This window comes from Equus asinus, chromosome 10, assembly GCF_041296235.1.
Source record: "Equus asinus isolate D_3611 breed Donkey chromosome 10, EquAss-T2T_v2, whole genome shotgun sequence".
Lineage (NCBI taxonomy): Eukaryota > Metazoa > Chordata > Mammalia > Perissodactyla > Equidae > Equus > Equus asinus.
In genome coordinates, this window is record NC_091799.1 from 67851896 (window position 1) to 67875673 (window position 23778).

The window sequence follows — 23778 nt, forward strand, 5'->3', positions numbered from 1 at the left end:
CAGTTGTAGTCAGAAAGTAAGAGTTTAGATCCCAGACGGGTCTCTCCTTAATATCCTTTCTCTAAAAACGTTGTGATAGCTTGAGTAGATTGGGAATAAAGTTGTGACCTCATATTCTCATGAGAGACTGGGGTTTAGAATTGTGCTGTCTCTTTCTTAACCTATAGACAGCAGAGCTGAGTCACTTTTTGGAAGACCCTTACCTAAGAAAGTAACAAGAAACAAAAGGGAGATTATTAGCCTGGTGCTTATTGAATATAATGGATTTACAAGTTCCTCTTGAGCTCTTCTTTAAGAAAGCTGAGTATAGAGAAAGGGAGAAGAAAGGACAGGTTCTTCTGTCAGTCTCATGTTTAGATATTTTTATTATCTTTGATAATTATGCTGAATGCCACAGAGACACTCATCTGTTCTCATTCTTAAGCAGATGCTAGCAGTCCTTCAAAAACTCAGAATGTGTAATTAGTTTACAAAAGATCAAAGATAGGAAGCCTTTCTCCAGATGTTTCTGAGGAAGTTGCCGTAATCACTGAGACACAGAGGGACTATGGAGATTTGAGAGATGAATAAAAAACTCTTTGTCAAGCAGATGCTATAAAGATGAACAGGAAATAATATTTTATATTAACTTAGCAAGTAAAATAAGTTTTAAACTCAAATGCTTTATGTCAACAACAAATGAATCAAAAATAATTTTGTTGCAATACCAAACTGATGAGGGTTTAAACTGTACTAAATGTACCTTAATTGTAAATCAGGAAAAGCAAAATGCAAGATGAATATTAACCCAAAAGGTTTTATTTTGCAGATATTCAGGAGCAGCATGTGGCCTGGCCTTTGTATTCATATATCCATCTCTCATCTATATCATTTCCCTCTACCAAGAAGAGCGTCTGACGTGGCCTAAATTAATCTTTCACGTTTTCATCATCATTTTGGGCCTGGCTAACCTGATTGTTCAGTTTTTTATGTGAAATACTCAACTGTCTTCTCAAGATCTTTCATGGTATTTTGAACTTTGACAACAGTTCCATATAAATTCACTTGTAAGTGCTGTTCTTGCTGTAACTCTAAATGTTTTCCTAAGATAATTTGAAAACAAGGGAATAGTGGTTCATTAATAAGTAAATTTGATTAGAGTGGCGAGAGAGGCAATAATAATGTTAGTCTCTTTACCTTTTTCATTTTCACTCGCCTCTTCATTCTCGTCTTTCCTGAGTAGAAATATGTGCTCTTAGGAAAAGTCATGCTGGGTTTTGCTTTTAGAGATATAAGGTGGGTGGGCTTATTTTAGCTACAATAAAGATTCTCAGGGTGTCAGAGCAATGTATTGCCAGATCCTATTTCTGTTTTATGTTTCAGAATATTCAGTTTCATTTTGTTACTTGCTAGACCATTTTTGCAGTTTGCCCAAACCTGTACTGTTTGGGATAGTAAACCAAATACCTCATTTTTAAAAAGAAGTCTCCAGTGTTTATAGAGTGAATTCTTACCTGAGTCCTTAATCTCTATTTTTAAAAAAGAAAAGAAAAGAAAAAAATGTGAGTACAGGCCCCATGGTCATGAAACTTAGGCAAAATAAATGAACTAGGACAGCTTGTTGCTGTCAGACTCCTTTTGTTTCTAATCTAGTACCAGTGACTTAGGTCAAAATTATAGGTTCCACAGACATATTTTTGCATAGGAATAAGTATGATTATCCCCGTAGGTCCAGAGGGGTTCTTTTGCTATTTGGGTCCCTGAGCATTGCATAGGATGTCATGACAGGACCAATGGGGAAGAGTGTAGGAAGCATAACAGAGAGGCATACATGAGGCCCTACAGGGGATAAAGGGAATGGAGAAGTGGCCTCCCTTCCAGTATATTCTCTGGGAGTGAAAGTGGTTTCTTCACCACAGGAAAGAATTAATTTTGTTTGAGGTATGACTTCCAGAAGGAGACCGCCCCCCTTACTTCTGTAAATAGAAGGATAGAGGTTAAATCCCCATAAGAAAAACTCCTTGGATCTGAGAAAAGGATTAGGGAATCTGAATTCTTGGAGTTAACACTGTCCTCTTTCTTTAAAGCTGAAAACTAAACTGGAATCCAAATCCATGTCTTCCATGTAATACAGCCTCTGTGTTCAGCTGGAAAAGTTAGATTTCTCCAATTTTAAGCTAACATTAAACATTACACATCCCACATCCCAGGATAGGGTGTGGATTTGTGTTCTTTCTTTCCTCTGAGAAAGACAGGTGAAATGATTTTTTTGAACCTAGTAAAGAGTGCCAGATTCGAGACCAGCTGTAATTTCTTTCAGCAAAGCTTTCTGTCCAGTCCATAGACTCATTGCTATATTGATGAACTATATTTCCTAAAGCTCTTTTCTAAAAAGTCTCATGAAAATTCTCAAGCATACACAAAAGTAGAGAAAATAATATGATAAACCCCCCATATACCTATGCCCTAAATTTAGTAATTTTAAGACTTTGCTGCATTTGCATCACCTGTCCCCTTTTCCACTGAAATATTTTAAAGCCAATCTTGGATGTCATGTCCTTTCATCTCTAAAAACTTTAATATGCACTGATAGCCTTTTGAACTTAGTTATATTTATTGATGGAGACAGTCTTGAAAGTTTTTGTTAGCAGAAACTACTGGTATAAGTTAGGTTAATTGGAAAATTCTGCGTTAGGTGTGTGGATCCCTGTGTTAACCTCTCTTAGCACGGGAGTATAATGCATGGAGAAAGTGTTTCTCTGTGCTTGGGAGCCCCTGCATCTTATGACTTCAGAGTTCTATTCAGTCAGAGACATAGGAATCAAAAGTTAGACAGCTCCTTGAGAGATCTAGGCTTAATCCCTGTGTATCCCTGGTTGCCTCCATTGTCTTTCAAAACTTCAGAGAGAGTTTTCATTGCCTCTTTTCAATAATGTACTTGAATGGTTTAACACATGGAAAAGTGATTTGATGTATTTTTCTGCATTTAATGATCAAGGTAAATATGACAACAAACGCATTATTTACTAAACTGTAAAGTAACGTGGATGTTTGCTGTTTGTTTTCTTTAAAAGACTTGATAATTTAGAACTTCCAAAATCCTACGTTAAACTTATGCTGAGTGACCTTGTGTTCTTAAGTTTCTTTTCACAAAACTGACTCCTTTGGACTCTTATTTGGCTCGGCCAGAAAACTGTGTGTGTGAGTGTGTATGTCCTGCCTCAGACTTTAGAATGATGAGAGATGAACTCATTCAGATCCCATTACAATTAATTTTAGACTTTCTCGACCGTCATCTCTTTGAATTTTCTTTAAATTTATTTCACTTTTTGCTGTAATGTGGTTAACCTTAGTTTCTTTGAATTTAGCTCATTTAACACACAACTGAAGACATTATAAAATTTAAAATAGCTTATTTAGAGAAGACTTCCTTAGAAAGGCTCTGGATGAATATATGGTCTGCTAATACTAAACCATAAAGGACAAAAAAATGCCCTTTGACATTTGACACCTGTGGACGATCATCCAAAATGAGTTTTGTCATCACACCCAAAAAATATATTGGAGTAACGAATAAATTTACACACAGAAAGGGAATAAAGGGAAATATTCACTTTATTTACATGAAGTATATTTTGCAAATACAGTCATGTGTCACTTGATGACAGAGATACCCTCTGAGAAATGTCTTGTTAGGTAATTTCATCAGTGTGAACATCATAGAGTGTACTTACACAAACCTAGATGCTACAGCCTACTACACACCTAGGCTACATGGTACTAATCTTATGAGACCACCGTTGTAGATGCAGTCTGTCGTGGACCAAAATGTCATTAAGCAGTGCATAACTATACAATACAGCTACTAGATGTAGATGTGGAAGAGTTTTCTGTTTCTACTTGGAGTTCATTATGAGAATTTTTGATCTGTATTTTGACTTATTCATCTCCATAAATAATTGACTAAACTACAGTTTTCAGTGCTTTGGAAGAGACAAAGATGTATAAGACATCATTAGTATCCTAAAGGAACTTTTAGTCTAGTAAAGGATCTGTGCACATAGTTAACTATAATGCAAGGGACTATTAGAGAGAAACAGATCCCTTCCAGTTGGGTGCTCAGGGAGGGCAGGTATAGGAAGCTGAGTGGAAAAGCAACAAGGACCCGTTTTCAGGCTTCTCCTAATAACTGTCCAAAAGTTTAGATATTTGACACATTCATCATCAAATGGGATCATATAAAGTGTAATTGCTTTTACTTTGGCAAATTTTCTGTAAGATAAGTTTTGTGAGAAATGTTTAACTGCTTCTGTATAACGTTTATTGTTTTTAACACTGCACTCTTCACTTCTGTGAATCTAGGACAGCAAAGCACGATTGATCAATAAGGGAAATAATTAGTAACACATTGAGCAGTACAAAAAGAAAGATTTTACAAAACTTTCTCTCCGTAAACTTGGCTTATTTAAATATCAGTATTCAAAATGTCAAATGTTTGAGCTCATTGATAAGAGCACAAAATATTGATGCTGCATGTTTTCTTTACAAGCACTAACCTATTGCTTTTTAGAATCTAGTGGTGGTGATTTGTTTTCTCATCCCAATTTGAATGTCTGAAACAAAACACAAATCTAGTTGACACCTAAACAATAGAACGTTACATTAGTTTTTGATCCAGAGTGAAATGCGCAGAAGGCGGCCTGGCTGACCCCAGTTTCACAGTCGACTGCCGACTTCACTTCAGATTATGTAAACACATATTGCAAAACAGTTCTGACGGGAACCTCATAACCTAAACAGTATTCTCTGAAATGTAATTTGTTGTCTTTTTATATAAAAGAATTAAATCAAAATTATTTTGAAGAAAAACAACTCTGGGATTTTGTTTTGGGATTTTGTTTAATTGAATTTTGCCAGGAAATGCTATTGCCTAGTACCACTGACCCCAGGGCAAAAAGAAGCTGGAGTCCCTCTTTTGCAGGGTCAAACTTCTCAAGTGACTTTGCGTGTGTCACATCAAGTCACTCAAGTGACTGATGCCTCTGTTACATCAGGCCGCAAGGAGCCCTCCCTAGTGTTCTGACCCTAGAGAAAGGTGTGTGCTACTTTATGTTAACTGAAACCTAAAATGAGCATCCATTTCAGACAGTAAACTGTTGTGACCTCACCCTCCAAGAACATTTCAGAATGAGTGTGACTTCAGATAAGTGCAGCCCAGTTTCTGGCAAAGAGCTTGGTGTCATAATCTTCCAGAGCCATTTAAGGCAATAAAGAGCTCTAATTTTCTGCCTTCCGTAAGTAAATTTCCTTTTTTCCCCTAATGTCTTTATTCTATATTTCGCAACTCTTCTACAAAGGTTTTTAAAAAGGCTATGTCTTTTTAAAAGATTAAAAACAACTCTGTTCTTCTTGTTCATCTCAGGCCAAAAGTACAGGACTGAGGTAGGATTAGAAAGTGCACACTCTCTCCAGATTTTTCCTCCCTCAACACTCTCTTGATCCCACGTTATCCAGTTATGTTTGGTCATAGCAGGCACTTAATATACTCTTGTTTTTGTAATCAATTAATGATTAATCAATAATCAATTAATTAATGAGGCAGGATTCTTCTTTAATGGAAAACAGTAAGTTAATTGTTATTTTCTAAGATTTTGTTCCATACTTCCCCCCCGCAAAAAAAAATCAAAACAAAATTGGGCCGGTCAGGTTCAGGATTAGTCCTTCAGTCACTATTTAGGTCCTTACCATATGACAGACCCTGTGCCACAGAGCACACAGTGGTGAACAAGCTGGATGAGGCCCTGACAGCTTAGCATCCTTTGCCCCGCCTCCTGAGCACCAGCAGCTGGTCATTTTCCCTACGTGCTACTGAGGTGCCTGGCTTTGACCCTTTCCTGCTATCCTGTCTCTGCTGAATGCTGTGAGGAAGCCACATCATACACATTTAGAAGAGATAAGCATAGGATAGTGGTGCGATAAAGGCAACTTTGTGAAGTGAACCATGTTTATCAAGATAAAACTTTTTAAAATCCTAAGATAACTATAATCACATAAAATTCTGTGGACGTGGACAAAAACTGGAAGGGGCCAAAAGGAGAGTGAACCTGGGTGACCTGTTGAGGTGATGGGATTCTAGGTGAATCTTTTATGTTGTTACTTTATTATTTGCACGACGTATTTTCTAAAAGTATGTCTAGTATAAATCATGAAAAAGGAGGCTTATAGAAATATATCTACATTCAACCCATGGAGTAAAGGAGCAGCCTACAAAGAACCCTTGGAACAGGTGAGAGAGTTTGTTGATTACAGGGGCAGATCCAGGTTTTGGGGGTCTGAAGCTTATATAGTTTGGAGTTCTCTCTTAGAGAAAAACATACAAAATTAGGAAGGTGCCCATACAAGTGAGGAGCCCTGACTTTAGCTTCTTTAGCTTTCAGGTAATCATCCACAAACCGCTCTGCAGGGCAGAGATTTCGAAGGCTGAAAGAGGTGTCATGAAGAAAAGTTTCAGGCACTCTGTGCCAAACTTTGAGTTTCTCTGCTACCTTTAAAAACTGCAACTTTTACCAGATCTGAGCTTTTATTTCTGGAAGAACCAAATTAGATTTAGCAGAATAGCATAGCGTACAAATTCAGTAATGGTTCGTTTGGGGTCAAAATAGGACTTTTTTTTTTTTAGATTAGAGTTTTTACTTGGGGATGGGTCTTGCAGGATTGTTGGGGTTTTTTTTTCCTTTTAATCTTTACAGAGATAAAAAAGAGTTCAAGGAATACTGTTTAATTGTCAAATAGCTAGTTGATGAATCTTAGGGACAAGGAACTTTTTAGAGACTCGATGCAGAAAACCAGCTACCAAGAGTAACATTAGAGTAAGACAATATTTATTTATTTATACTCCATCTCATTCCAGAAAGGATTGATTTCTCTTACACTAAAGTCAAGTCAACTTTGAAGGATTAATTTGAAAAATTTTTAGAGAATAAATTAGAAGTTTATGACACTCCTTAAGGAAAGGAATCTAAAACGATTCAAATAAATAATTACTCCTCAGTGCCATATAATTGCCCTTTATTGTACATAGATACAGCCTAATCCAATGCAGTAAACTTTTACTGACTGTCCTAGATTTGGAAATTCAAATATAGAATCATTCTTCCCCGTGCTGCCAGAATTCTCTTTAATATGACACTGATTGTGTCCCTCCTCTGTAAAATCCTTCGGTGTCCCAACAGAAAAATCGGTAAGGGCCTTTGTAACGAACAACTTTCTGGAAACACTGCAAATAAACATGAAGAGGAAAAAAGTTTGGGGTCAAACTATGATCTATGCTAATGGATGACCTCAAAATTTTATGTAAGGGAAAGACGAAAAAGCCTACATATTGTATGGTTCCATTTACATGAAATGTCTAGAAAGGGCAAATTTATAGGAAGGGAAAGCAAAACTGGTTGCCTAGGATTGGGGGTGGGAGCAGGAATTAACTGTAAATGGGTATGCGCAATCTTTCTAGAGTGATAGAAGTGTTCTAAAAGTGGATGGTGGTAATGGTTGCACAACTATGTTATTACTAAAATGATTGAATTGTACACTGACATTAGTTGAATTTTATGGTATGTAAATTATCCCTCAAAGCTGTTAAAAAAAAGTTCAACCTCACTAGCAGAAAAGGGAAAGTAATTTGAAATGCTTTCTACTTGTCAAATACTAAAATAATAATAATACTCTGACACAGATGTGAAAAAAGGACACTCATACACAAATGGTAGGTGTAAAATTGGGTGCATACTTTCTGAAGGTAATTTGGCCATAGGCATCAGAGTGAGCCTTTGACTCACTTTCAGAGGTATATCCTAATGAAATGATTGGTTGGGTGTGGACATACACACACGGAGATGTTCTTCTCTTTACTATTTGTAGTGGAACATTAGAAACAACTAAATATCCAACACTAGGAGATAAATTATGAATATCCATCTAATAGAATACTGTGTAGCTATTTAAAATGATGATGCAGATGTATATATGTTTTGTCAAAAAGATGTTTATAAATGTAAGTGAAGAAAGATTACAATTAAATATGTATAGGATTAAAAATATTTGTTTATACATATATAAAGGGCTGGAAGTTTATGTAACAAAAATGAACATTAGGTATCTCTGGGTGCTAGGACTATTGGGTGTTTCTTTTTTATTGTCTTTTATTTGTCTGTATTTTCTAAAGTTTTAAAGTGAAATGTGTCACGTTTTGTGAAAAAAAGCAATAAAATTTTTTCTTAAAAAAGAAAATATATTTCACTGACTTCTCATCACTTAAAACTAACTATAAGGATCCCTTTTGATATTAATAAAAATCCTTTGGACCTTCATACACTAGGACTTTTAGTGTTTATTGATTGATGAAAATAATGACAAAAGCTGTAACTTCTGTACCACTTATACATGGCTTTGAATACATTATTACAGTGTCTGCAGACATTTAAACAAGTATACACACATGCACCTTTCAGGCTTATTCAGTCTACACTACAAAACTCTTTGAAACAACTCTGGTCTGCAGGTTCAGAGGGACCAACCTAGAGAATAAAGTCGAAATCCGTTAACTTGGTATCCAAGGCCCTTTTTGTTATAATCTTCATACCTTTCCAACTTCACCCTCACAACAGTTCATACAAAACTACTTGTTATTCTCTGACTGGCCATGCTCTTTTATTCCATCTGCTTTTGTACGTGCTCTGATCTGGGCCCTGCATGTCATTTTTCCTTTGTACACTTGACAAGTTTTTATCTTTCTGGACATTGCTTGAAAATCACCCGTCTTAACTGCCTCCCAGGGTAGTGTAGGTGCCCCCTTTTCTGTGCTTTCCAGCATGTTTATTGCAGCATTTATCACATTGTAGTGTAATTACTGGCTTGTGTACATTTCCCTAGCTGGATGAGGAACTTCGCCTTTCTATCCAGGGGTTTTGGCACATTGTCTGCAACAGAAGAGCTGCTGGCAATAAATCTCAGTTGGATGGGTGCATGAGAAAGACCCAGTCCTTGCCCGTAAGGCACTCGTAGTCTAGTCAGGGAGACAGATGTCTAATATATGATTAGTCCTATAATAACAGATGTGAATGAGCACACAGAGGAGATGGTGATTAGTTTGGACTGGGTGATTAGGAATTGCTTCCCAGACTTTATTTTGAATTTAGACTTATTTTGAAAAGTTGAGAAAGAAGAAGGGAATAAAAGCCTTGAGTCCCTTGCTAGACTTTAGAAATTCATTCTACAGAAAAGTGGGGATGACTCAGCAGTTGCTCCCTGAACCTCCAGCTCTCCAGCTGTCCTCAGCACTAGCTGGGCCTAGTTCCCACTGCCCCAGCTTCCTTTTCCTCTCATCTCTGTCAAAAATCACTGACAATAAATTTCCTTAGGATGCTGACTTGGCACTCTAATCTGGCAAAGAGTTTGCTTACCTGGCCAGATATATGTTTGGGTGGTAAGAAAAACTTCTAGGTGAGGCATGGAAGAACTGGTTTCTGATCCTGGCTTTGCCGCAGACTCACTGAATAGACCAGTTGTATAACATGTACATGCTTAACTTCTTGATCCTCAGTTTCTTCTTTTGCAAAATAGAGGGAGTTATAATCATACGTCTGTTACCTAACTCATATAGTTATTTAGAAGAATTTAGAACACTATACATGAAAGCACTTTATTAAATTGTGATACACTGTACAAATGCTCAGTTTTAGGATTATATCATTACATTCCCGAAAATACTTCATAAAATTGATCAGACCTCTTCTACTGAGGGCCTTTTTAGCTTAAGAAGAGAACCATGGCAGTGGGTTGGGAAAAGAATTCTCATCTCCCTTGTACAATCGGATGACTGGTTTTCAAGTGAGTGTGGGTGGTAAAACATCTGGAGATCATCGAAACACAAAATATTGGTGTATTTAATTATATGACACAAATCAGGACTATTTAGTCCTAATTTGATTGACAAAACCATCTTACATGTATGCAAATAAAAAGTAGTAGAGATATCTACTCCCCAGTTCTCGCCTCAGTCTATGCCCAAAGTAGGGTTACTTAAGCTCTTTATTCACTGTAGTAGCCAGGATTCTCCAGAGAAACAGAACCAATAAGAGAGAGGTTTATTTTAAGGAATTGGTTCATTTTTGTAGAGGCTGGCAAGTCCAAAATCTGTAGGGCAGGCTTGAAGGCTGAAGACCCAGCAAAGAGTTGATGTTGTGACTTCAGAGCCTGAAGGCAGTCTGCTGGCAGAATTCTCTCTTCCTCAGGGGATGTCAGACTTTTTCTTAAGGCCCTCAAGTGACTGGATGAAGCCCACCCACATTATGGAGGGTGATCTGCTTTACTCAAAATCTGTTGATTTAAGTGTTAATCTCATCTGAAAAATTCCTTCATAGCAACCAGACCAAGTTTAACCAAATATCTGGATACCACGGCCTAGCCAAGTTGACACAAAATTAACCATCCCGCTCACCAACTTACAAACCACAGCAGCAAATGGGAAACAGTTTCCCCTCCCTTTCCTGTCAGTTTTCCAGGAATTTCCTAAGGCTATGAATGTCCAAGGTGATGCTGGGTGTGCCGTATTAGGGAAACACCATTCCATGTGATGGCAGGACCAGTGGACAGCATCTCTGAAGCACTGAGGGAGGAGGCCCAACTGGGACGGCTTACCTGGACCAGGCAGCCCTGGGACCCACAAGAAGGTACGTGAATGGATCCTCTGGTCAGGCCATTTCTCAAGGCACAGCAGTAAACAGTGCCCCCACAAAACAATTCTAATCTCGGTCCACCGGGCCCAGCACCTTCCAGGCCTCAGACTGAGCCCAAAGGTCAAGTTTAGGTGACAACTCTCTCATGGAACACTAAGAGCCTCTTTGGTTACAAGTGAGATTTTTTTTTTTTTTTCACATTTACTGGTTATTTTGAGATTTCCTTTAATTGTTTATTATGCAAAGGCCAAGTCTAAATCATCTCAGACAGCCCTGCTACTCTGAATCCTGATCGGAAATCTTAGTGAAGGTATATTTTGTAGTTTTTCTAAGTCCTTTACAAATCGTTCTCTTGGTTCCTTCGTGTCTAAGGACTTTTCGCCTCATCACTGTAGCGTGATTAATGCTCTACGGTTGATCCGATTTAGCCTGCTGCAAAAATTGTTTTAGTTTATCAAGTTAACTCAAGGGGGTTCTCTGAGAAAAAAGCTAAGATTTGGAGAGGTTCCAGTGGTTCTCAGTCCTGAGCGACGTCACGAGGCTCCATGGTGCGTGGAGAGGGCCAAACCGCCGTGCCCAGCGCGCACGCCTCACCTGCGCAGAAGCTGCCGCGTGTTCCTCGCTCCTCTCTCCTGCTCTCAGTGTTTTGGTTCCTGTGTTACCTTAAACCTGTACCTGGTCAGACACAGGTGGGAACTCAGGAAATATCTGTTGATGGAATAAATAAAATATCTAATAGAATAAAGAATTTGTTGTAACAAATCAAACTACAAACAAAATAGAAGAAACTATGGGTGACTGTTTCTCTCAACTCTGTGTGGGTAAAAGCTGTCTTAAGTTTAAGAGCCACGGCAGAAATCACATGTAAACTGATTACATAAAACTGTTTATAGAGCTAAAAAAATCATAAGCTAAATTAAAAGAAATATCAAACTGGGAAAATATTGACTACATATCTGGCACATCAATATGGAAGTAGATAAGGGAAAAAATAGAAGATTCCAGTTCAAAAATGAGAAAAAAAATAAAAATAGACAATTCACAAAAGAGCAAGTACAAATGACTAACAGTATAAAATAACAAAGAAAAATCGTTTTCTAACAGCTAGTATTAACCAAAAGAGAAAAAAATCAACTACAGTACTCATTGCTGACTAAGGTGTGGTGAGTTGGGCACACCTCTTCCAACTTCGCTCTTGATCTTCAAAGTCAGGTTTTTAAAACTCAAAGTTGGGCCAGCCCGGTGGCATAGTGGCTAAATTCATGTGCTCTGCTTTGGTGGCCCAGGGTTCCCAGGCCAGGATCCCCGGCGTGGACCTAGCAATGCTTGTCAAGCCATGCTGTGGCAGGATCCCACATAAAATAGAGGAAGATTGGTACAGATGTTAGCTCAGTGACAATCTTCCTCAAGCAAAAAGAGGAAGACTGGCAATGAATGTTAGCTCAGGGCTAATCTTCCTCACCAAAAAAAAAACAAAAACAAAACCCTCAAAGCTAAGTATTGAATCAGTTTCTTTTTCTGCATTTTAGCCTGTTCAGACCCTACATAAGGAGCCAGACATAACAAAATGTTGTTTTGTTACTCACTGCCACTAAAATGTTGGGAGAAGGGTAGGAGTACAAAGAATTGAAAACTATAACAGATTAAGTATTATGCTAATAGAAGTAGGTAGAGATCAAATATATTTTATTAATTTGAAAGGTGCCATCTACATTGGTCCACCAACACTTTAACTGAGTCATCTAAACCTTCAATAAAAGAATCGTCATTGACTACAGATTATTATGAAATTACTTTTATTATTGATACTGCTTTTTATTGGGTATTGGTTTCCCCAAGGTCCAGAGAGAATGATGGAATGAAGCATCAACTTTGTCATGTACAGCCACGTAATACAAATAAAAATTTCTTCTTTCAAAATCTTTTCTCTCTCTCAAAAAGCCATCAGTTTATGCTCTCTGAGTAATTTTAATAGAGGTTTTTATCATTAGCACGGGCCTTGAAACTGAGAAAAATTACAAATCATGTCAGTTTCAGAATCTCTTTTTTTTTTGGCTTCCTAATCACAAACCACAACATGAATTTCTTCAGGAGCAGGATGCCATGTCACAAAATATCAGTCTGGCTTCAGTCTCTTTGTATTTTCCATGCATGGAGGACAGAGATTTTTTTGTTGAATCAGGGCCATAATTTGCATCTAGTAGGACAATGGCCATATTCTCTTCTCCCGTCCACACACAGAGCTACATTCACGACAGCAAGAATTGCCCAGCGATAGAGGCAGAATTTGGCTCAGCCAGGGCAAAATTTAGCCTGATTTTAAAAAGTAAATGGTCCAGTTAACATCCAGCAAAGAGCAAACCAGCTAGTGGATTTGGAAGGTTCCTTTAAAATTTCTTGAAATTTTCCTTTGAAATTTCCAGCCCAGTGTATGAAGTAATTCCAGACACTAATGAGCTTCAGAGGCCTCTCTGGCCGTAAAAAAGAACTGAGATGATCGTCTGTATTGGATTCAGGACTTTCTTAGGCAGCGGATCATTTATATTGTCATGTCCTGGTTTTCCCTCAGTGATTGATGTGTTCTCTTTTGTTTTCAGAAGGCTTTTCTACTATTCGCCTTTTGTTCAAAAGTGACCCTGAAAGATGAGTCAAAACTTCCATACCTGCTTTCCATATGGAGAAGCTGGGCGCCCAGAAAGGTTAAACAGATTTGCCACTTATGCAACAAAGGAACTCTGGGTTCTCACGTGGTTGTGTAAGTCTAGTCAAAATGGAAATGAAACTTCTGCTTCCTTATCTTTCCTGTTTGTTTAAAATGAAGTCCTTTGCACTTATCAGTTCCTAGGAGATTGTTTTTCGCCACATGTAAATTTGAAATCCCCTCTAATCAGAACCAACTTTCTCCAGGACGCCCCAGTCATGGATTATGAGGAGCCACTTCTTAGGCCTCTCTTTCCGGACACAAACACAGCGATCTTCCAGCTGAGCAGATCACTGTTGAGGAATTTCATCAGCACTGTTCAGGGGTTTAGAGAGTGGTCCCTTTAGTTGCTGGCTCTGGAGTATATTGTCTTTGAAACCCATACATTCAGGTTTTTTTCTTAGTAAAGCTGTTTGGACATATTTACCTTCAGAGTTTCCTTATTTACTTTTAGGTTCCAAAATGTTTTGATCACCTAAATTGAGAAAGAAAGCAGATTTAATCTTGAGAAAGGAGAAAAAGTGGAGAGGGAGTCGCCGGCTTTGTGAATTTTAGATTTTCCCAAGAGAAACAATGAAAAAGGAAAATTGTATTTTTTAAGAGCACAAAATCCCTGAGCTATGTGACAGACTTCTCTTTTCGTAGAACGAAGTTAAAAGAAATCTTCGAGGATCTTTAGTTCAACCTCCCCATCTTACAAATGAAAAAATTGAATTCAAATAAGTTGTGACGTATCTATTTCCATGTCAATATGTATAAATTTACCTTATTCTTTTGTTTGTTTTTTAAAGATATGCCTTTTTTTTTTTGGTGAGGAAGATTGGCCCTGAGCTAACATCTGTTGCCAATCTTCCTTTTTTTTTTCCCTCCCTGAAGCCCCAGTACATACTGTATATCCTACTTGTAAGTCTTCTAGTTCTTCTCTGTGGGATGCTGCCACAGCATGGCTTGATGAGTGGTGGGTAGGTCCACACCCAGGATCCAACCCAGGGAACCCCTAGCCACAGAAGCAGAGCACCACAAACTTAACCGCTACACCACCAGGCCAGCCCTTACCTTATTCTTTTCAAAAGCTGTGTATCACTCTATAAGGATGTATCTTAATTTATGCAGCCCTTTTTCTTTGAGGAGTATTTTGGTTATTTCCAGTTTTTCACTATTGTAAACAATGCTGCAATGAATAACCTTGTACGGCTATCTTAGTTCACTATATGAGTATGCTTACAGGATAGATAACCAGAAATGAAGTGACAGTTTTAGTAGCAATAGCCCTCTGATAAAATTAAACCTGTGACTGCACATCCTTGCCAACTCTAGATATTATCAAACTTTTCATTTGATCTAAGTTTTCAAAATGATTTTGGTCTTTTACATTTAGCTCATTAATCTGTCTGAAATTGGCTTTCATGTATTGTGTGAGGTAGAAACCTAACTTTCACTTTGTGAATATTTAACATGAGAAGGAGAGCAGAGCAGTAGGCGTGGGGAGAGTAAGGAGGGCAGCTACAGGCAGCCACCATTTCACACAATCCACTCGGAAAAATAAAGGGCCTACAGCCGACCAGACCTGCCCCTGTGGCCACCTGAGAAGGCTGGTTGGTGACCACCTATTATTACAGTAGAGTTGCAACATATGTGCACTTGGGGATTTAACTATCCCGGCTTTTCAGATACTAGAGACATTAGGACATTTTAAGAGACTTTTAAATGTAATTTTGCCTACAGTGGTTTTTACCTTCTATGTTGACAGTAGAACCTAGACTGTCCGCCCTACCCACAACAGACAGACCGAAGATGTGACTAGAGCATGCTGCAGTTTCATTGTGTTCCTCATCCGCTACTCCCGAGGACCTTATAAAAATATTCCTTCCAATCGTATATATATACACATGTAGTATGTTCCTGAACGGATCTTGAAAATACAGATTTCTCCACCTCATTATGTTTGGAGTTTTGAAGTTTTCCAGTGATTTCTTCTTCTTTTTTTTTTTTTTTGGCCCCTCTTATGGATTGGTACCTAACTGCTCTAATCCATACCCAACCCTCTCTTTCTCCCCACGCTTCAGAATTCTTCTCAACACAGTACAATTGACTGATCAGAGTCGGCACACGGGAGGAATCAGTTTGCCATCTCTGGTCTAGATCATTGTTAGTTAAAGTCCTGTGGTAGTGGTGAGAGATTTTTGTCCTGAACGTATGCATTTTATCACCGTGATGTCTATCAGTGGTCTCCCCTATGGGTGTGAGACGAGGATTATTGGGGATGGTCTGGCGACTCATGGAAAAGTGGGCTGCAGCTCTTTGCGGAAGAAGGTCTTTTTCTTTTTCCTTTAAGGGCAAAAGTGAGTCATAGAACTTCCTACTTTCTATATCGAAAGTCAGAGTCAGTGATATGACCCTGTATTCAGTCAGTGTCAGAGATATGACCAGTGATACAACTTGTGTATTCGTCTCAAGAGTTCAAAGGTTGCAAAAGTGGGTATAGTGATGCCTTGGGTGCCCCACCTACATCCGCTAGCACTCCCTGTTATAAAAGCAGATGGCGTCTGTGACTCTGCCTGAAGACTGGCTCTGGCTGTGGGAGCTCACGTGGCTTGAGCACAGGGCAGGTGGCAAGTGCTGGGAAATCCATGCCCTCAGGAGCAGAATTCAACCAGTAACAGATGGGAATTATGGTACAACACTCTAAGGGGTACTCTGCAGTTTCCCAGGGGTCTCCCAGCTGCCCCAGTGATAATGGGCTCATTAATCCTTCCTCTCTGTGGGCTGCCTTTCCTTCCCTGTCTCACATCCCCATTCCTCTAGTGAGATCCCCTTCTGAATAACCTATTTGCATTCAGAATGGGCTTGTCTCAGAACCTGCTTCTGGGAGAACCCAACAGAAGACAGGAGGGGCATCACCTTTGTAGCGGGGGATGACATATCCTTTTGATAATTTATACCGGCTAACAAAGCATTTTAAGGAGCTATCAGGAAGTAATAACGAGTTTTAATTCTTCACTCTGTAAAGAGATACAAAGACTCTTTGGGGAAGGGCATCTGTTTTGGTAGAAACAAGGGAGCTACAAAAAGGAGGGGATGCATCTTAGGGCAGGGACTCCCTATCGTCCCTGACACCGTCCCCTGAAGCAGTGAGGGTGCTGGGGTTGCTAAGAGAACTCCCCACAGAGCCCAGGACCACAGGGACAGGGTCCAGGCTCAAGTAGCAGGAACTGTACCAGAGGCGGCAGTGATAAATAAAACATTATGTTGTGATTTTTCCATTTGAAAAAACTTACAAATATATCCTTTTTTCAAAAAAAAATGTCATTTCAGGATCACCAAATGTCATTTGATGGAAAGACTGTCATTGTTCTTAGGATTTGTCTTTTTAATTTAAAAAATTGTTAAAATATTCATATTTTTATGAAATAATGTGGGTACTATTTTTTATATACTATTATTATTTGACAGAATTAAAAGCTACCAACCATTTGTCAGTGCCCCTCTTTTATTGGGGGAAGGGTCATGAAATCCTAAACTCTAGGAGCCACTGATCATAAACCCACATGGATACACCCTTTCTGTGACACAGGGGTTTATGTAAGCCACATCATAAAGCCAGTGTAGTGGTCAGTCCCTGGCAGCATAGGCCGGTCTGATTGACATGGTTCCAGGTGGCAGCAGAGGCACAGATTTCTCAGAGAATGTTCTTCTGGGGCCAGCTGGCTAATCACCACTCCTGCTCAGTGCCTGTCCTCTGGCTCTTCACCTGTCCACCGGAATTTCTGTGGGATGTCCCTAAGCTTTCCCTAGATAGTCCAAATGCTTTTCTATATCTGCCCCTCCCTCAGCACTGAGCCATGAAGGAGAACAGAGCCTTCTCATGTTCTCAGTCAGTCCCCTGATCTCCTAATGCCCCCTTTAGGGGACCTCACTTTGGAAAAGCACCTGCCTTAATAGTGAAGGCTATTTTTTGTTGTTGTTGATATTGTTTTAACTTGAGGTCAGAATTTCACTCCGGTGTGAAAAGTTATTGCAAATTATCCATATCACTCCATTCCTCAAATATGTTTCTCCACTAATACGGTGCCATGGTTTATCTGCATAAAAATGAAATTCAATGGGGGCTGACTCCTTGGTCTAGAGGTTAAGTTCAGTGCGCTCCACATCTGTGGCCCAGCTTTACGGGTTCCGGTCCTGGGTACGGACCTACACCACTCATCAGCCACACTGTAGTGGCGTCCCACATACAAAATAAAGGAAGATTGGCACAGATGTTAGCTCAAGGTTAATCTTCCTCAGCCAAAAAACAGAGAAAAAAATTAAATTCAAGCCCATTCATAATATTAAATTGATAGAAACCAAAGGCACCATTAATGATAAATAAGGAACACAACTTTGGACGTAATAGAAGATGATAGCTACTAAACAGAGAATGTCCTCACAAAAAGAGAATGCCCAGGGAATTTCTTAGAGAAATTGAAATAAGTACTAAAAATGAGGCAATCGTATAAAAAGAGAATGCCTATTTCCTGGGGGCTCTGAGGAAGTGAATTAAACGGTGGCAGCTTTTAAAACTGAATAAGATGGGGGTAGACGGGCAGCATCTTCCTGCCTCTGTTTACACGCCCAGATCCCAGCATGGAAGATCAGAGACGCCGCTCTTCAAATTCGTAGACCAATTGTCCCTCTTGAAAAGTACTCGCGTTTTCCGTAAATAGTAATTTCACAGTCTATCTCAAGTCTAGGGGGCAATGCGATTCAAGGAGTATTAGTCACGGGAGTCAGGAGACCAACTGGCTGGGCCATTCTAGAACCGAGATTCCAGGTGGAATAGTTTGCTAGGGCTGCTGCAACAAAGTAGCACAAACTGAGCTTAAACAACAGAAATGTATTGTCTCACCGTTCTGGAAACGAGAAGTCCGAAATCAAACTGTCAGCAGGGCTGTTTCCTTCTGAGAGCTGTGAGGGGAGGCTCTGTTCCCAGCCTCTCTCCTTGGCTTTAGATGGCCGTCTTCGTGTTCACATGGCATTCTTCCTGTATATGTGTCTCTCTGTCCATATTTCTCCTTCTTCTAAGGACGCCAGTCATACTGAATTAGGACGCACCCCGATAACCTAACTTGAACTTATACCTTGTAAAGACCCTGTCTTCAAATAAGGTTACATTCTGAGATTTTGGGCATTAGGATGTCAATAAATGAATTTTGGGGAGACACAATTCAACCATAACACCAGGCCATCTCTCTGGCTTTAGTTTCTCATCTTCAGTGGAGAATGTGGACCTTAATGCTCCTTGAGGGCTCTTTCAAGCTCAACTTTGCAAGATTCCCTCAGCCTTTTGAAGCTGCCAAGCCTAGCCCCTCTATTCACAAGACTGTAAATATAAGAATTTTCCTGAGCCAGGCCGGCCGGCCAATCCTGGAGGGCGGGAAACATGTAGGGAAATGCTGCAAGGGTGGAGTTTTTCCCTTTAACCTTTTGTCATTTGCATGAGTTCTTGTAATCAGATAAACATTCAGGGTGTGGTGAACTGGGGATCCTGACATCCTGAGGCAAATAAACCAACTCAGATGACATTTGTTCTTTTCCAAATCCCGAAGTTTTTTGTGCTCCAAAAATGGATGACAAAATCGTTCCAGGAGCGCTGCAGTGTTTTGTTCTCCCTGCCAATTCATTAGCAACAGAACGGTCGCCGGGCTGTAATCCAGCCGGGCTGACATCAGTTCTCCAGTAAAAGAAGGACAGAAGTGGAGCCGGGTCTGTGCAGCCAAGAGGGATCAGGAGGGCTCAGCTGTACTGACACGCTGGCAAAAAAAAAAAAAAAAAAAAAAAAAAAACAACCAAGAAGAGAAGAAAGTTGGGAAAGTTTATAGAAATGAAGAGGTCATCTAGCTTCCTCAAGTGTGTCAGACAGGAAGGTAGGAAGGAGGGACACTGGGCATGGTGATAACACAGATTACGGTCTGGCCAACTTTGTCTTCAGAGAGTATTTAGAAAAATTGGGGTTTGCTTAACCTATAAATAAAAACCATCGGTTTTAGAAACCTAAACTAAGCATGTGTACAAAAAGAAACCTATATAAGGAAGCCAAGCTGGACTGTAGTTATGGGAGGCCCAGGAACAGCCCACTTCCTTTTTTTGTGCCTTTTTTATTCATCTCTAAATGTGGGAATGGTAATACAATTACACTCTTCTCAACTTAAAAATACTTTTCTTCTGAATCACCTGACAAGTCTTTTTTTTCCTCCTGCACAGTGTTTATATCCATTAAGACATCCTCCAGAGCCACTTTATCAGTCTAGCAGGTCTTGCTGGAAGCTTGCAATACTCCAGATGCTGAACAAAGCTCGCAGCTTGGTCACTGACCCCTCACTTTCCTCCTTGTCTCAATAAAGTGCCAAACCTTTACATTTAAGCTCTGCTTTTTGGGGAGCTTCCTGGACTTTTTTCCATGGCATTTCTCCATTCCTACTTCTGGACTTTCCTCCCAGCTTTTATGATATTAGAGAGTGAGCTGTAGATGCTACTTTATGGCTTTTGAAGAGCCTGGATGTTATATAAGTGTGTCCACATCTTACCTTCTGTTTCTACCACGTGCAGCAGGGCAGGGAAGGGCAAACACCATCCCGGTGGCCCCACTTCCAGCTTCTTGGAGGCAGAACGTGTGCCTGATAGGGTAAGCATGTTCCTGGTACACAGTGGCTGAATAAAGGGTCTGTACATGCAGAAAACCAGGACACCAATGAGCTCATTATCAAAGAAAAGTCTGAAGTTAGGTGGATTGAGGACGAATCATGATACATTCAATAGCTTGCTATGGTTCAACCCCATTTTACAACTGGGTTATCCTTGACTTACGTATTCTCAAGATGCTACAGTTGTCATCTCTACCCATCTATACCCTCAGGTACTGACTCTTAGATCCTCCCAATTAAATTGGACTCTTGGATACTAAACCTGGTCCTGCTTCTTTAGAAATCATATCCATTTATTTATTCATCCATTCACTCATTCACCAGCAGGAATTGGGTGTCTCCCACGGACCAGGCATAGTGCTGTGTCATGGGGGTGCACAAAATAATAGGAAAGGCTTCTTGCCTTGGAGGAACTCCTAATCCAAGGACTCCTACAACTCACGAGGGCTTCTGGATTTGGGTTTTGACTTTGACTTCTTGAACTTACAGTACCCACGCTTCCTTTCCAAGGAGGAACTTGGCTTCCGTGCTAATGCAGAGCACGGATATCTGCCAAATCCCTGCACTCAACCAGACTTCAGTCTTGACTCCCAGCCCTTCCTCTCTGTCTGAAACCCAGCACAACAGCCCCTTTGCCTGCAGTTTCCACTTGAATTCAGAAGCTCTGTCCACACACTGAAGGTTATATACCAGAATCTTTGAGCCTATGGAGCCTCTAAGATGTTGCTTCTGTGGAATCTGCCCCGTTTGTTCCCTCTTGGGTCCACCCTCAGCCTGACCAGCACTGTAGTCCTATTACAGAGATCTAAGAGCGCATACTATGTGAGAGCCCTGGGACAAATAAGTGTGGGAGCCAAAGCGGAACGCTTAGCTGTTTTCCTTCTGAACCAATCCTGTCTGACTGACTTGTCAGAGTGGTGCCTGGTGGCAGCAACCCTGCCAGGCCCCCCTGGGAGCCCAGGTCTACGCAGCACGAGTCCCTCTACCACCTTTGCTGCTCTGCCTTTTGTCAGGGGCAGGGGGAGGTGGCTACTGTGTGGTGACGTGCAGAGGAGGCACATGGGCACTGGACGCAGCCTATACCTGGGGAGTATTGCTGCCAAAAACGCTTAACCTGAATCTGAGATAGTCAGACATCCAAATTGTGGACTCCTACAAAACAATTGTCCTGGACTCTTCAAAAACATTGACCTCAAGGAAGATTTTTTAAAAAAGCAGGGGAGTTGTTCCAGATTAAAGAAAACTGTAGAGACACGACAGCTAAATGCAATGCATAATCCTTGACTTAATCCTGAATTGAAAAATATATAGCAACGAAGGACATTAGTGGGACTATTACGTCTCTATATGTGCGTGTGTAGAAAGAGAAAGAGAAAAACAAATGTGGCAAAATGCTAACAATTCATAAATCCAAGTGAAGGACATATGGTTATTCACTGTTCTGTTTTCTCAACTTTGCTGTGGGGTTAAAATTTTTCAAAATAAGTTTAGAACTCTCATGTAGTCCAGTTGTGGGTAAACAGACAGGAAGAGGGAGAAGATGGCATGAGCAGACTAGCAGGAGCCAGGGGAGGCCTGGCAGCCCCAGACAGCTTCTGTACCAAGTTCTAGTCCCAGAGACAAAGCAGGAACCAGGCAAAATACTAGGCAAGCAAACTGGCCACAAACACAGGGAACGTGCAGCTTACTGCACACCTGGTCGTCTCGGGACAGCCCTAAATCTGGGGACCAGATGTGGGGGCGGCAGGCAAATTCCAGGCCTAATATCAAGCAAAGAACTCCCAATAATGCCACGTGTAGCCTTTGGAGGCTCAGGGAAATGCTCAATGATCAAGTGCTTGGCCGTTGTTCCCAAGGCCAGACAGGATGGAAGCCAGCAGGAACCGACACGTCTGCCTGTTGCCCAAGGATCCCAAAATCCGAGAAGGGGGTGGGGCTTATCAGGAGGCAGTGACCTCAGCGGGTTCTGTTTGCTCTAACGGGTTAAACTTTGCATTGCCAGACAAGTCACTGATTAAGCCCACAGATGTCACCGTAATTTCCCTTTTTTTCCATCTTTTCTGTCTTCTATTCTCTATTTGTAATTCTTTCTGGCTGTCCCTGTTCCTCTCCTGGTGTTATGCCATTACAACGTGTGGAAAACATTAGAAGACCTCTCTACAGTGTCTTAAAGTGAGTACAAAGATGCAAAAAAAAACAACTATCTTAGCTGGTTTTGGCCTCACTAGTGTGACACGTCATTTCCAAAAGTCAGGGAGCTGAACGCTAAGGTGTCCAAACTTCCACGTCCTCTGGCTTTGTTATCTTTCAGCATTTCTGTAAGTTTTCTGGCCCTTAAAGGAACTGCTGATTTCTCCTTCCTGACTCTTTTAATCTCAGCTGTGCTGAGCAGAACTTCTCAAATTCTGGACAGGACCATCAGCTCAGCCCTCTCCTCTCCGGGCCTCCTGAGCTTTCTTCCCCCGTACGCGGAGATATACAGTGTAGGAGGTCAGCCAGGGGTTGGTGAGATGGATCCAGCCGAGGGCTCTGCTCATTTTCCACCATGCGGCTCAGTAACAAAGCAGCCATGACAAGCATTGCCAAGACCACGTGTTGGGAGCCAGAAGTAGATGAATTCCCGGTGTGAGGAAGGAAAACAGCAACCGAGTTTGCTACAACTGTGATTCATATGCAGGATTCAGCCTGGAGAAGGCTCCTCCTGAGAAACCATAACGTTTGCAGAAGTGGAGTCAAGCAGACCCCAGTGGTTTTCAATCTCAATCTCTTTCTCTCTCGCTCTTTCATGCTATTTCTCTTTTCCCTTTCATTGAGCAGCAATCCCTATGTTCAAAGATAAATTTTAGACAAGAACCAATATACCAAAGAGATCAAAACTCAGCCTGCCTGGTTTTTCGTGGTAGGCTGTGGACCTATGTGGCCCCTCCTCAGTCACTCCAGGATAAATTCAGGATATTGCTTGGGCCCCACCAAATCCAGGGTTTGAAAACCATTGCTTTGATCTGTCTTCCCCCCATATGGAGGAAACCTGGTCTTCTCTGGGCATGCCTTGTCAGATGCTCCTCAAACAACACCTCCCCACTCCTCCCCAAGTTGTTTTCCTGCTTCCACACACACCAAGAACTTCGTCAGGTGAGATCTGCTGTATATCTTTCTTAAAAGTCTGGAAAGTGGCCTTTGATGGAAAATGAATCTAATGATAACTTGTGATATCTTCAAAAAAGAGCTTTGGCCTGAACTTAATATATTTCAGCCTACTGGAAAAATAGAGGTGTGGTCATGGGGTTTCATTTCCATGAATTTGAAAAGGCAGTGTCTGCAGATCCTTCCTTCCTTCACCTCCGTGCGGTGGGAGAACCTCTTCCTCACAGGTTCTACTGCATTGGCTTTATGTTAACTCAACATCTTGGATCCAACTGAACTTGTTTCAATTTGGATTGTTACACACTGTATCAGCTGCTTACTTTTCCTGCCACTGACCACTAGTCACACATTCATCTATAACCTCAAATGTCATGGGATAGAAAACTGTGGGAAAGTTTGTCTCTGAAGCAATGGAAAGTTCCAAATGTGAGAACAACATGGCAACCTATGGTGGGAAAGGCCGTAAACAGTTTTATTGCATCAGCTGTCACAATAGCGAAGACTCTGGGGTGGCATCCCAAAAGAACAATGTGTTTTGAGT

The 23778-nt window shown here is 40.5% G+C and overlaps 1 protein-coding gene across 10 annotated transcripts in view; it reads left to right on the forward strand.

The window, feature by feature from the left end:
* The window catches only part of SLC38A9 (solute carrier family 38 member 9), a 105948-nt gene extending 102844 nt beyond the window's left edge, over window positions 1–3104 (forward strand). For 8 of the 10 annotated variants that reach the window (XM_044771697.2, XM_014860343.3, XM_014860349.3 and 5 more), the window contains one exon: window positions 809–3104. In XM_044771697.2, coding sequence (XP_044627632.1) covers window positions 809–974 — 166 coding nt within the window. In that variant the 3' untranslated portion in view covers window positions 975–3104. The remainder of the gene's footprint in view (window positions 1–808) is intronic. The other 2 variants (XR_001401176.3, XR_011506472.1) reach the window with 1 other exon arrangement.
* Window positions 3105–23778: the final 20674 nt, after the last annotated feature.